This window comes from Pantherophis guttatus, chromosome 4 (genome assembly GCF_059756535.1).
Source record: "Pantherophis guttatus breed Tessera chromosome 4, ASM5975653v1, whole genome shotgun sequence".
NCBI lineage: Eukaryota > Metazoa > Chordata > Lepidosauria > Squamata > Colubridae > Pantherophis > Pantherophis guttatus.
Window position 1 is genome coordinate 21,860,599 of NC_142066.1, and position 15,291 is coordinate 21,875,889.

At 38.7% G+C, this 15,291-nt stretch overlaps 1 protein-coding gene across 1 annotated transcript; it reads left to right on the forward strand.

The window, feature by feature from the left end:
• The first annotated feature begins 2,430 nt into the window (after nucleotides 1-2,430).
• On the forward strand, nucleotides 2,431-13,092 carry LOC117662244 (vomeronasal type-2 receptor 26-like). The gene is made up of 7 exons (XM_060690933.2): nucleotides 2,431-2,549; nucleotides 3,355-3,646; nucleotides 5,480-5,646; nucleotides 6,208-6,334; nucleotides 7,383-7,610; nucleotides 9,944-10,070; nucleotides 12,082-13,092. Exons 1-7 carry the CDS (start codon nucleotides 2,431-2,433, stop codon nucleotides 12,984-12,986), a joined length of 1,965 nt encoding a protein of 654 aa, XP_060546916.2. The 3' UTR covers nucleotides 12,987-13,092.
• Nucleotides 13,093-15,291: the final 2,199 nt, after the last annotated feature.

Below are 15,291 nucleotides of genomic sequence, written 5' to 3' on the forward strand. Positions count from 1 at the left end.
GAATCCCACCACTGATTACAACCCTCAGGTACTTTGATTGTATTTCCTGCGTCTGATATATTTATTCCAGTGCATGTGTGGATGGAGGAATTCATCTAAATAAAATAAGTTAATTATTATATTTTAGCAGGGTTTTTAAAAATGGAAAAAAATCCCAAACTGAAGCATAGTAACCAAATTTGGATCAGAATCTGACAGCCTGTACAAAAATAAAAATTCATGCCTATTATAAGTATATACTAAAATACGTTCATACATTTTGATCTATTCCCCTCCTCCCATGGGGATGCATTGTTTTGAAACTTTTTTTAAAAAAAGAGAAACTCTTCGCTGAAACTATAGAGGGAAAATGTTCTCTTCTGCTACATGAAGATCAAATGATGATTAAGAGTTTTAGTTCCCTATAATTATCCAATTGATGCTGATTACTTGGAACACTTCTGCAGATGACAAGGGATTTCCTGGTAGAGGCTAACAAAAATAGTGAATCAAGATTGAAGAAGTCTTCTTAATAAGTGCTGGACTAATTGGAGCAAGGACTTTGACGCAGTTGAGAGCACTGGATTTCCTGCTGAAGCTGACTTTCCTGCCCTGGAAGGATAGCACAGCATATCGCCAACACTGGAATGATGGGAAAGGAACAGTTGACTTGGTGATAAGGAGAAGTTGTGAATGCAAGATGATGAATTTTATTCTCTTGATTTTCATATTGTCTCCTTGGGCAGTGTGTGACGTTCCAGTTCCTAAATGCATAATTGGTGTTCCTCCCAAAATCAATAATAAGTATTATCAATTGGGGGATGTTATCATAGCTGGCATTAGTTCGCAGAGCTACATGTTTTCCAATCCTCTCAATTTTGAAAGGCATCCCTCTTTTGAACTCCTTGATGACCTCATGTAAGTAACTGGTACCTTAAACCAAATGTTTCAGGTTGTGGGTCAGCCCCTAGACTCAGGCAGCAAGAGTAAACTTTACTTCTCAATTGACTTAAGCAATAGAATAGAATAGAATAGAATAGAATAGAATAGAATAGAATAGAATAGAATAGAATAGAATAGAATAGAATAGAATAGAATAGAATTCTATTGGCCAAGTGTGATTGGACACATAAGGAATTTGTCTTTGGTGCATATGCTCTTAGTGTACATAAAAAGAAAAGATACATTCGTTAAGAATCATAAGGTACAACATTTAATGATAGTCATAGGGAACAATTAAGCAATCTAATCATACTAGGAAATAATCAATATAAATTGTAAGGATACAAGCAACAAAGTTACAGTCGTGCAGTCCTAAGTGGGAGGTGATGGGTGATAGGAACAATGAGAAGATTAATAGTAATAGTAAGGCAGACTTAGTGAATAGTTTGACAGTATTGAAGGAATTATTTGTTTAGCAGAGTGATGGCGTTCGGGGAAAAACTGTTCTTGTGTCTAGTTGTTCTGGTGTGCAGTGCTCTATAGTGTCGTTTTGAGGGTAGGAGTTGAAACAGTTTATGTCCAGGATGCAAGGCATCTGTAAATATTTCCACAGCCCTCTTTTTGACTCGTGCAGTATACAGGTCCTCAATGGAAAGCAGGTTGGTAGCAATTGTTTTTTTCTGCAGTTCTAATTATCCTCTGTGTCTGTCTTGTTGGGTTGCAGAATTAAGGCATATAGCATGATTTAAGATTTAATGGGTCGTAGTTTTGATCCAATGTTAAGGACTCCAGGCAAATATGAAGTACATTCACAGTACTTTAGATAATATTGCTGAGCAAAGTGCTCAATGGATAGAGATAAATAGGATGCATTCCATCACCACCATCCCACCCACACCTCTTTATGACATATTATGATTCTTATTATCATGTTTCTATAATTTGTCATCAATTTTAAGCCACCACAGGGCCTGGTGGCTCAGCAGACTGATAGCATTGTGATTAACGCCAGCTGTCTGCAATTACTGTAAGTTCGAATCTCTCCAAGGCTCAAGGTTGACTCAGCCTTCCATCCTTTCTAAGTTAGGTGAAATGAGGACCCAGTTTGTGGGGGCAATAAGCTGACTGTATAAATATACAAAAGTATGAAGGCTATTGCTTAATGCATTGTAAGCTGCCCTGAGTCTCCGGAGAAGGGCAGCATATAAATCAATTTTTAAAAAAAAAGAGAGAGAAAGAGAGAATTATTCATTTCACTGTCCTGCTATAGAAAGGAAAATTGGTGAAAATATATTTACCTTAGAAAAATATCCCATTACTAATTATGAACTGTTAAATGAAAGACAAATGAAAGCCGTCAAAAATGTAAATGAGTAAAACAACCCCTAACAGGATGGGATTTGAATATTTTGCATGGAAAATGAACTTGCAATTAAGAAGCATGTTTTGATGGTTAGGAAAAGCTCAGTGATGTTGACATAATTGAAATCCTATCTCTGCAATTAGGGCATGGAGATCATGATGACACCATATTTTATGCTAAGATACACAGTTGGTAGAACTCTTTTCATGCAAACCCAAGGTCAAATCCTGTTTTTAACTTTAGAGTGCAAAGAAGAACAACAAAGGTGAGTGATTAGGGGACTGGAGGCTAAGACATATGAAGAATGGTTGCAGGAATGAGGTATGCCTAGCCTAATGAAAAGAAGGATTAGGGGGGACTTGATAGCAGTGTTCCAATATCTAAGGGGCTGCCACAAAGAAGAGGGAGTCGATCTATTCTCCAAATCACCTCGAAGTTGGACAAGAAGCAATGGATGGAAACTGGTCAAAGGGAGAACCAACCTAGAAATAAGGAGAAATTTCCTGACAGTTAGAACAATTAATCAACGGAACAACTTGCTTCCAGAAGTTGTAGATGCTCCATTATTGGAGGTTTTTAAGAAGAGATTGGTCAGCCATTTCTCTGAAATGGTAAAGGTTCTCCTGCTTGAGCCAGGGGTTGGACTAGAAGACCTCCAAGATCCCTTCCAACTCTTATCATTTCGTTATTCTGTTTCTCTCACTGAATTTGTTACAAATATTAACACTGAGATGGTTGAGGGTGTTTTTTTTTTTTTTAATTGGCACCTTGACAGAAAGTCTAGGTAGTGTTTTAAATAAATCTCATTAAATCGCACACATTTTAAATTATTTTTTAAAAAATTTGGGCACAGTGCTTTGAAGAATTATGAGCCACAACAAAGCCATTTTTGAAGGATCCCACATTTTTTATTAGAAAACATTTGCAAACATAAACTTGGGCTTCAGTTGCCCAGATATCTTGTGATTCAATAATATTACAAAATATAATACCTATATATTAAGGGAATGGGAATTTAACAAGTAAGCAGAGATAATACATTACAATGGAGCAATTAAATCTCATTGCAGATTTCTAACTCAGACCTACCAGCACATCTTGGCTTTTGCCTTTGCTGTGAAGGAGATCAACGAAGATCCTCAATTGTTGTACAACATCTCCCTAGGTTTCAACATTTATAACACCTACTTCACTGGACGTTTAACTTACCTGGCTTCACTGGAGCTTCTGTCCACATGGGTCAAGTTCATTCCAAACTATAAGTGTGATTCCCAAAGTACTAACATGGCCACAATTGGGGGACCTGACTCCCAGACATGCGTTTTCATGGCCACCATTCTGAGTATCTACAAGATACCACAGGTAAGATGGATGTTTGGAGCATCATATTGTTATCAAGCCCAATAAGTTGTCTCTCTTGTTTTGTTCAGTAAGAATCTTTATTAGTTTGGGATAAAGAATGTAGCACGATCGTAGAAGTTATGCTTTTTTCCTGTTCTTTAAATATCTGTCATGACTCAGAAGGACAACCTTTTAGAAGTCATTATGAATCAGCAATTCACAACATCCATCTTGGAGTCCTGAGGAAAGGGGTATAATGTGGAGCAGGCAGAAGCTCTAAGGCCTCCACTTGTCAACAGAAGAGAAGGCTCAGAGAGTTGGCTGGAAAGACATTTTAAAAGCAGCAACATTCACCAGAGGGGAGCCAAAATCTGCAAAATAGAGGGCATGACTTTGCCATCAAAGTCCTTTATGCTTTGTGCATGTCTCAATGTCACTAATATACTTTGGGTGATTTATAATAACATATTATGTTAATTCTTAGACTTCTTTCCTTCCTTCCTTCCTTCCTTCCTTCCTTCCTTCCTTCCTTCCTTCCTTCCTTCCTTCCTTCCTTTTTTGTAGATATTAGATTGAACCTATCAGTACTTCTATCCACATTCTGTCAAGTCATATTACTAAAATAAACATAGGACCTCTAAACTGAAAAAAAAATTGCTAATAATGGTAGTTCTACCAGGATTTAACTCCAAAAAGAACATATCCCAATTCTTAAAGAATTTGGAAACAACTTTGTGGTTTCTCACAATACTATTTTCAAAATCGTGTTAAGTGTCTTGACTGATATATTTACTTGACTGATATATATTTACAAAGTATTGATTGAACTTGACAGATTAATAGTTTTGCCCATTCCTTTCCTAAAATATTGTTAGGATTCAAAGAATTGCTATCTGTAGTTATAACTCATATTCAGTAAAATCCCTCTTTTCCCATTCTTTGGCAATGATTTTGATGGAAATGTATCTCAATACAGAGATAAATAAATGAAGATAATTGGAATATTGCATTGGAATAAGTTTGTTGGTTTATTGTTAACCATTTAGTTGTATCCAACTCTTGGTGACTATATAGGAAAGTGCTCTCCATGCTACCCTGCCAAGCACAGTTTCTTTCCATTGTTGTATGTTCAATTTTGTATTTCATTTGATGCTATTAAGCCAATATGTTCTTTGTTTGTTTGTTTTTTTTAATTTGATTTATATGCGGCCCTTCTCCAGAGACTCAGGGCGGCTTACAGTGCGTTAAGCAATAGCCTTCATACTTTTGTATATTTATACAGTCAGCTTATTGCCCCCACAAACTGGGTCTTCAATTTACCTATCTTAGAAAGGATAGAAGGCTCAGTCAACCTTGAGCCTGGCAAGATTTGAACTTACTTTAATTGCAGACAGCTGGTGTTAAATTACAGTGTCTTGTCTGCAGAGCTATCCAGGCTCTGTTTGCCCCCTCTTCATTGGAACATGCAGTAGGAAATACACGAAAAGACCAAACTTCCATAAAATCTTGGAAACTATAGAAAAGTAAAGTTCCATCCTGACAGATCTTCTCCCCACTTTTCATCTTCTTCCATCCTTCCCCAAAATATAAGATGGCTTTCCATCCCTCAGACCATGGGTGGTATTCATTTACCTTCGCTACCGGCTCGTAAATGTGAGTGTGGGGGGGGGGCCTTCCATGCATGCACAGATCATCAAAAACAGGACATGATTACATCTGCGTGGGTGGCCGGAGCCTCCAACCACCACCACTACCAGTTTGCCTGAACCGGATAGAACTGGTTGAATACCACCTCTGCTTCAGACAATAAAATTGTACATAGGGTCATTTAGTTAGTCTTTCTTTTCTTTACAGCTTGGATATGGATCTTCTCCTGTGATTAATGACCCATCCCAAAAAGCCTTCTTCCAATGGATGTTCCCTAATATTAACCAACAGTATGCAGGGATGATCCAGCTGCTTTTGCTTTTCACATGGACCTGGATCGGTGTCATTTTCATACATGATCACAGTCGCCTCAGGTTTGTACAGAAGGAACTTCCCAAGTTTGCCCAAAGTGGTATCTGCTTTGAATTCATAGAACGATTGCCAACCCTTTCTTTTAAAACTGGCGTTAATGAAATGGTAGAATCATGGGTCAAAATGTACCAAATGATAATTAGTAGGAGAGCCAGTGTTGTGGTTTTCCATGGTGAAATTCACACTACCATCTTTTTGAGGATGTTTCCCATAATTTCAGAACATGAAAACATATCAATGAAGACAGGTAAAGTCTGGATGATGACAGCAGAGATGGAGTTTACTTCTGTTCCCTTTCAGCGATCTTGGGATTTAGATATCCTTCATGGTTCCTTAGCCTTTGCAACCCAGTCAAAGGAGGTGGTGGGTTTCCAAAATTTTCTTCAGAGGAGAAACCCTAATGTGGAAACCAGAGATGGTTTTATTAAAGACTTTTGGAAACAGGCATTTGATTGTTCCTTCCCAACAACCTTAGAGGACAGTGTTTCGAATCTCTGCAGTGGGGAGGAGAAACTGGAGACTCTTCCTAGATCTGTCTTTGACATGAGCATAACTCCCCATAGCTATAGCATCTACAATGCAGTTTATGCTGTGGCCCATGCATTGCAGTCCATGAGTTCACTGAAGTTGAAATACAGAATTATCTCCAAGAAAGAACAAAAGAAACTCCTGAATCAACAGCTGTGGCAGGTAATGTCCTGCATATACAAACACGAAACATATTGCTATACAGTGGTGGGATCCTTCTGGTTTAACAACCGGTTCGGTGACCGTGCGCTGTGCACGTGTGCACAGTTCAATGAAAAATCACCTTCCACATTAGTGCTAGGGAATTAAAACAGCTGAGGCATAGCAATTCGTTCTGCCATGCTAATCAGCTATGAAGATAAAGATAAGTAAAGCTCAGGGGCGGGTGGGTCCAGCTGATCATCAGAGTGAACCGGTTCGTCTGAACTGGTCCAAACCGGTTGAATCCCACCCCTGTTGCTATATATGTATTACATGCTACTGCATTGTAATCATTACCTAGGTATGATTCCCACTGTTAGAAAATAGCAATATCACTTAGACTTATATATCAGGGCTGTCTTAACGCATGGGTCTGATGGGCACTTGCCCATGGGCCCCATGAGCATAGGGGCCCCACATTAATCTGTCTATGTTAACCCTTCAATGCACCTTGTATCACACAGCAACATATTTATTACATTTTACTGCATTTTTTAATTAATACTAACATGCATTAATAGAAATTAACATTGATTTTTTTTCTGTAGCTGATGAGAGGAGCCAATGTTGGAAGTGCCAATAAAATAAATATATGTTTAATTTTATCAATCATTTACATTTTTATTCCTGTGAGTACTTGTCCCAGTATATGTACAGGGATCCCAGTACACTGCTTTGCCCAGGGCCCATAATGCTGTTATGATGGTCCTGATATATACCACTTCACAGTGCTTTACAGCCCTCTTTAAGCAGTTTATAAAGTCAGCATACTGCCCCCAACAATCTGGGTCCTCATTTTACCCACCTCGGAAGGATGGAAATCTGAGTCAACTTTGAGCATGGTGAGATTTGAACTGCCGAACTGCTGGCAACAGGGAGTTACCAGAAGTAGCTTGCAGTATTGCATTCTAACCATTGTGCCACTATGGCTCAGTGATGCGGCAAATGATGAATGATGTTTATTTTTGTAAAGTTTATCGGTTAACTTTTTTTTCCTCTGTGAATTTAGTTTTACTACTATTTACGAAAAGTGTCATTTAACAATAGCGTTGGGGAATTGATTTCCTTTGATCAAAATGGGAAACTGGAAACAGGATTTGATATTATCAACTGGATTGCATCCCCAAATCTAAGTCTACATCGAGTTAAAGTGGGAAAATTTGATCTCAGAGCTCCCAAAGACCAAATGTTCAGTCTTTATGTTGATGCCATTAGATGGCCAAGAAGATTTAACCAGGTATTTTTTTTTTCATATACATTTTGGAATTCATCTCATTATTTTTCCCTTTTCCAAATTCAAGCAAAAGACAATGAAATAGCTGTAAGAGCATGTCTGGTCAATAACTTGAAGTTTATTTCAAGAATTTTTATAGTGACTCAGATCTTATCTGTCCAAAATCCACAATAGGGTGACTGAAGGACCTACCAAATTGTAATTTTTTGGTACAAGTACTATAAATAATTACCATTGTATAATGTCTTCGTTTTCTTTTAAATGTAAATACAGTATAGGAAGATTTTGAGGATAAATGTAATTAATTTGCAACTGGTAGTAATGGATGAGAAACAATGCCAAAATATTCCATTACAGTTATAGCACCTTATCTGGAAGGGGCAAATTCATTGATATATCTCTTTTTATGTTCTTAAAGTTTCTAGTAATAGTCTGTTGTATCTTTTTATTCTTGAAGAATGTATTTTATTATCCTTATGTACACTGAGAGCATATGCACCAAAGCCAAATTCCTTGTGTGCAGGGGTGAAATGTAAAATTTGTTATTACAGGTTCTGTGGGCGTGGCTTGGTGGGGGGGTAATGTGACTGGGGTGGGCATGGCCAACTTTTTTTTTTAACTTTTCAAAGCATTTTTTCTAATGCTTTGAAAAGCCTCTGCTGATCAGGCAACTCAGCTGGGATCATTAGAGAGGCTTTTTAAAAAAATACCTCTCTGCCAATCAGGCAATTCAGCTGGGATCGTCAGAGACTTTTCAAAGCATTTTTTTTACCACCTCTTCGGCCAAGAGGTTGCAGAAAAAAATGCTTTGAAAAGCCTCTGACAATCCCAGCTGAGCCGCACAATCATCAGAGGCTTTTTTTTTTTTTTTACTTTTAAAAGCATTTTTTTTGTCGGAAGAGGTTGTTGAAAAAAATGCATTTAAAAGTAAAAAACAAAAGCCTCTGATGATCGTGCGGCTCAGCTGGGCATGGTGGTGGTGGGGGCACAAGGATTTTTGCTACCGGTTCTCCGAACCACCAGCCGCCATCGCTACCGGATCGGGTGATCCGGTCCGAACCGGGAGTATTTCACCCCTGCACGTGTCTCCAAACACACTTGGCCAATAAAGAATTCTGTTCTGTTCTGTTCTATTCTATTCTATTCTATTCTATTCTATTCTATTCTACTCTATTTTATTCTATTCTATAACTGAGATTGAAAGAACAGAAATAATTAACTTGACATATGAACATGAAAATGAGTATACTGATGATCTCATTAGAAGCAATTTTATCTTGCTATATCAGCACAAAGCCAGTTAGGTGACCCTTGGTCAGTCACTCTCTCTCAGTCATAGGTAGAGGTAAAGATAAAGGTTTCCCCTGTCCGGTCATGTCAAACTCTAGGGGATAGTGTTCATTTCCGTTTCTTAGCTGAGGGAGCCAGTATTGTCTGAATAGCAATACCACTTAGACTTATATACCACTTCACAGTGCTTTACAGCCCACTCTAAGTGTTTTACAGAGTAAGCATATGGCCCCCAACAATCTGGGCCCTCATTTTACTTGGATGGAAGGCTGAGTCAATCTTGAGCCTGTGAGGATCGAACCCCTGGCAGTCAGCAGAATTAGCTTCCAATACTGCATTCTAACCACTGCACCTCTTATGGTTTGAAACGTCCACGTTCATGTGGCCAGCATCACTATATGCTGAGGTACACAGAACACTGTTAACTTCCCACCAAAGTGGTACCTATTTATCTACTTACATTTGCATGCTTTCAAACTGCTAGGTGAGCAGGAGCTGGGGCAAATAATGGGAGCTCACCCCGTCACATGATGCTTGGGTCTCAAACCCAGGCTGTCAACTTTCCAGGCTCGAACCCAGGCTGACAAATTCAGTGTCTTTTAACCCCTGAGTCATTGTACCTGTCATTTCTAGGAAGTAGAAAACGGTAAGCTATGTTTAAAAAAAAAGAAAGAAAGAAACTGAAGGACTTGTCCAGGCAGTCATCAGAAGTCAACACTGATGCCAGGGGTGGTATTCATTTACCATCGCTACCAGTTTGCAAATGTGAGCGTGCACCTCCTCCATGCATGCACAGAGCCTTATGTGCATGCACAGAGGGTCAAAAATGGGACATGATGACGTTCGGGCAGGTGGGTGGAGCCTCCTGCCGCTGGCGCTACCGGATTGCACAATCCGGATAGAAACAGCTGAATTTCATCATTGACTGACGCCAAAGCAGATACATACAAACCAGGATCAACCCAGATTTGATCATTTCACATTACTCATTTGCTCAATAGGTTTTGCTAAGAGTTAAAGAGTTTGCCATTTTTCTTTGCACACAGGTACAGCCGCGTTCTTTGTGTAATGAATTCTGTCAAAAAGGTTACAGCAGAACCAAAAAGGAAGGGGAACCATTTTGTTGTTATGATTGCCTTCCATGCCCAAGTGGAAAAGTTTCAAACCAAATGGGTAAGGTACAATGCCCACTCAGCCTTAATTTATTGATGATAGTGTTGGAATTAGAATCCTTTATGTAAAAATCAGGTTGAATTGAAATAGGTCTGTGCTGCCCCATTGTGATGCAAGCTCTTGCCTTTCTTATGTTCTGGCAATGTCACTCCATGCATACAATGGGTTAGTTTGCATCCCATCAATCCATTGTTCCTTTCATCACTTGCTGTCCTTGGTGGATTCCTCTGGGGCCAAGTATTTGACCAAATCTTTAACCCACATTAAAGACATGTGAAAACTGAGATTCATATTTTTCATTAATATGGAAAGTGTTTTTAGTTGCAAAGTCATGTCCAACCCATCGTGACCCCATGGACAATGTTTCTCCAGGCCTTCCTGTCCTCTACCATCTCCCAGAATCCATTTAAGCTCACACTGACTGCTTCAGTGACTCCATCCAGCCACCTCTTTCTCTGCTGTCCCCTTCTTCTTTTGCCCTCAATCTTTCCCAGAATTAGGTTCTTCTCCAGTGAGTCCTTCCTTCTCATTAGGTGGCCAAATTATTTGAATTTCATCTTCAGGATCTGGCCTTCTAAAGAGCAGTCAGGGTTGATCTCCTGTAAGACTGACCAGTTTGATCGCCTGCAGTCCAAGGGACTCGCAGGAGTCTTCTCCAGCACCAGAGTTCAAAGGCCTCAATTCTTTGGCTCTCAGCCTTCCTTAGGGTCCAACTTTCACAACCATACATTGCAACTAGGAAAACCATAGCCTTGACTATATGCACTTTTGTTGGCATGGTGATGCTTTTTAGTATGCTGTCTAACTTTGCCATAGCTTTCCTTCCCAGGAGTAAGCGTCTTTTAATTTCTTGGCTGATATCCCCATCTGTGGTGATCTTGGAGTCCAGGAAAATAAAATCTGCCACCACCTCCATTTCTTCCCCATTTATTTGCCAAGAATTGAGAGGGCCGGGAGCCATGATCTTAGTAATATGGAAAGTAGTTGACCTTTATTCCCAAAAGAATTTTATAAAATACACAACTTATGAAGTGCAAAAGGAAGACAACATGGTTAAGCTTCAGAAGTTCCAACCAATGTTAAGCCTGGACTTGTTTAGCATGTTGTGTGAATGAAATCATTAGGTCTTTCTCTGATCTGACTTTGTGAAGGCAAGGTATAATTTTCTCTGGGTGAGGAGTCTTTGTTGCTGAGTTTCAAGAAAAGAAAAACCTGTCACAGCTAGTCCCTAAACCCAGAAATGCTTGGAATGCACAGTCCACAAACGAAGTACTGATGAAGCAAAAAATCCCAATTTATGGCCAAGAAAATTGGCTGGATAGTTCTGAATATTTCCTCTTCCTGTGCACCATGTTATTTTTTGTATGTAGGGCAGGCGGATTACTGATGTTCATCTTAATTCATCTCTCCAGAGCATCAAATAGAAAGGAGAAGCTAAATATAGAATAAAGACATCTATTATGTGGAAATGAAACTGTGTTTCAGCTCTCCATGTTCTACAAAAAATCATTGTTTGGCCTGAAATGGATGCACATCTCTAAGTAACAATGTTTGATGTTTCTGAAATGTTTGTAAAGTTGTTCAAAACTCAGATGTAGTCAAGGATCTGGATTGATCAGTTTCCACTTTCTATCACGTGAAGAAGTGGACTGGTTAAGATGATGGACAAGGAAGAGAGAAATCAGGTTCAGGTTTACCATGAAAATTCAATGTTGACTTTGGCCCTGCCCTTTCTCTCAATTCATTATATCCCACAAAATTTGTTTTTTTGTATTGAAAGCACGCCAACAGAGGGCTAGGTGTGTGGCCTAGAGCTTCTGAATGAAAGCTGGGATATAAAAGTAATGAATTAATAGCAAATAAAAAATAAATGAGTGATAAATTCTGGATTACGACTCTTGAAAACACCATTGTTTGGGGATCATGTACTTTTATTTGGCACTAGTACAAAACTCTTTTCATCTTAATTCTAAAGACCAACTTCTAAATAGACTTGGTTTTTTCTTTTCAGATATGGACTTTTGTTACCAGTGTCCAGAGGATCACTATCCCAGCAAAGCCCAGGATCAGTGCATTCCAAAAGAGACCAGCTTCCTATCTTTCCAAGAGCCTTTGGGAATCACCTTGGCCACTGTTGCTCTTTTATTTTCCTCCATCACATCTCTGGTCCTCACGGTTTTCATTCATAACAAGGATACTCCCATTGTCAAGGCCAACAACCGGGGTCTCAGCTACGCCCTCCTGGTCTCCCTCCTGCTTTCCTTTCTTTGCCCTTTGCTTTTCATTGGGCGGCCCCAGAGGGTGACCTGTCTTCTTCGCCAAACTGCTTTTGGAATCATCTTCTCTGTGGCAGTTTCTTGTGTGGTGGCCAAAACCCTCACTGTGGTTTTAGCTTTCATGGCCACCAGGCCAGGTTCTAAGATGAGGTCATGGGTAGGGAACAGGCTAGCCATCTTTATCGTGTTTTCCTGCTCCTTCATTCAAACCACTTTTTGTACAATGTGGTTGGTGAACTCTGCTCCTTTTCCAGATCTTGACATGCATTCCCTACCTACAGAAATTGTCCTGGAGTGCAACGAAGGCTCCCCTGCCATGTTCTACAGTGTCCTGGGTTTCATTGGCCTCTTGGCCATGATCAGCTTTACAGTGGCTTTCCTTGGCAGGAACCTTCCAGACAGTTTCAATGAAGCTAAATTTATCACCCTCAGCATGCTTCTCTTTTGCAGTGTCTGGATCTCTTTTGTTCCAGCCTACCAAAGCACCAAAGGGAAATACACGGTGGCTGTCGAGATCTTCTCCATTTTAGCCTCAAGTGCTGGATTACTGACCCTCATTTTCTCTCCCAAAGTTTACATCATCTTGATAAGACCTGAGCTGAATAACAGACAACAACTCATGAGAAAAAAACCCTCATAAAGTGAGATATAGGAATTAGTCACATTACAGCATACACCCCAGAATTTAGATTAGTGAAAAAGCCAACGTGTGGTTTCAAGGAATAACAACTGTCTTGAGCTTTTAGTAAAACAGAACGATTGAGTATAAATGTAACAATAAAAAAAATAATAAAATGGGTATTCCTCCGGGTTCAATATGTCCTTAAACAATATTAATTCTATGGATGCCCAGGTAGCCCTTTATGGCTACCTGGGCATCAAACGCAGGGGTGAAATGCTCCCGGTTCAGACCAGAATCACCCAAACTGGTAGAGATGGTGGCAGGTGGTTCAGAGAACCAGTAGCAAAAATCCCTGCCTCCCCCCACCCCATGCCCAGTTGAGTCACATGATCAGTTATAGAAAAAAATGCTTTTAAAAGTTTTTTTAAAAAGTCTGTGATGATCGCACGGCTCAGCTGGGATCGTCAGAGCCTTTTAAAAGCATTTTTTCTACAATCTTTTTGGCCAAAGAGGTTGTAGAAAAAATGCTTTTAAAAGTTAAAAAAAAAAAGTTGGCCATGCCCACCCAGTCACATTACCACCCCCCCACCAAGCCACACCCACAGAGCCAGTAGTAACAAATTTTACATTTCACCACTGATCAAACATTAATGTCAAACATCATGGTGATGTTTGTTTTAACTTTTTTTTATTATATTGAAGTTTGATTACGGTTTACTAAGGGCAAAATAGAATGAAAATAAAAATTAAACCATGAAAAGAGGAAGAGTGCATGATGGACAAGAAAGAAAAAGGGAGACAAATGTTGATTGATTTCCAACTTTTCTTGACACAATAAAATATCAATGCAATTGTGACTTCATGTTTTTACACTACCTATATTTATTGCAAGCCAATTCTATAACTACACAATTATTAAATCTTCAAACTAAATTCCAAACTTCTTTTTTTTCTACTTCAAGCCTAAAAACCAGAAGCAATATCCCAACCAAAACAAGACCACATAAAATCTTTGTTTAAAACAACTTACCCTGACATTTTTAAAAGGTCCCTTTTTTTCTCCCCCCTCCCCATTGTAGGAAGTGAGATATATTTCTATTTACACTAATTGATCTTTGTAAAGTATCATTTTTTATTTTTTATTTTTTTAAATTTGATTTATATGCCACCCTTCTCCGGAGACTCAGAGCTTACAATGCGTTAAGCAATAGCCTTCATCCTTTTGTATATTTATACAAAGTCAGCTTATTGCCCCCACAAACTGGGTCCTCATTTCACCTACCTTAGAAAGGATGGAAGGCTGAGTCAACCTTGAGCCTTGGAGAGATTCGAACCTGCAGAAATTGCAGGCAGCTGTATTAATAACAGGGTGCATTAAACCATTGTACTACCAAGGCTCCATTTTATCATGATTCATGTTAATTAAAAATCAATTTATTGTTTCAAATTCCTTAACTCTAAAGGGAAAATCCTCTTGTATTGCTTTTTAAATCTGCAAACACTTCATTAAAACTTTCATCTATATAACTAAAAATCAATTAATTCTAATGCATCTTTTTAATATTAATTAAATATTTAATTATCTTTTTTAGATCTAATTAAATTATCCTTTTAATAGGCATACATTCAGATTTGCTTCCAATTATATTTTGCAAACTTGAGAAATAGAAAGAAAGAAAGAAAGAAAGAAAGAAAGAAAGAAAGAAAGAAAGAAAGAAAGAAAGAAAGGATATGTAAAAGTATAAAAAATAGGAAATAGATACGAATGTGAGAAATATATTGTATATATAGTAATTAAAATGTCGGGGACAAGTAGTAAATCGGAATAATATAAAGAGAAAGAAGGGGAAATTGTGAATAACAAAGATCACCATGCAATAGCTATAAAGAGAGCGCATTTATAAATGTTGTATGTCTTGTATTGTTATATTGTGTTATAAAAATAATAAAAAAAAATTTAAAAAAAAAGAAAGAAAGAATCCAACCGATTTTCATACCCACTTTATACACACACAGAACGCATTAGCACTTTCTTTTAATTACATATGTTTCCTTTAAGACCACTGCTCTATAGAGGATATCATGGGGTGATTCTGGGACCCTCCATAACCCAGGAAAGTTATAGCTAATTTAGGGAACTCAGTTCTCTTGTTTGTATACTAATACACTTTCAGAGAGCCCCTTTCTTCTTTATGAGTTACTCTTTTACACAGGGGTGGGCTTCAGATCCTTTAGCAATGGGTTCAGTGCCCCGTTGCTGGGTGGGTGTGGCCATGGTGGGCATAGCCTAGTTATCCGCCTTCACCAAAGCAGGGGGTGCGTT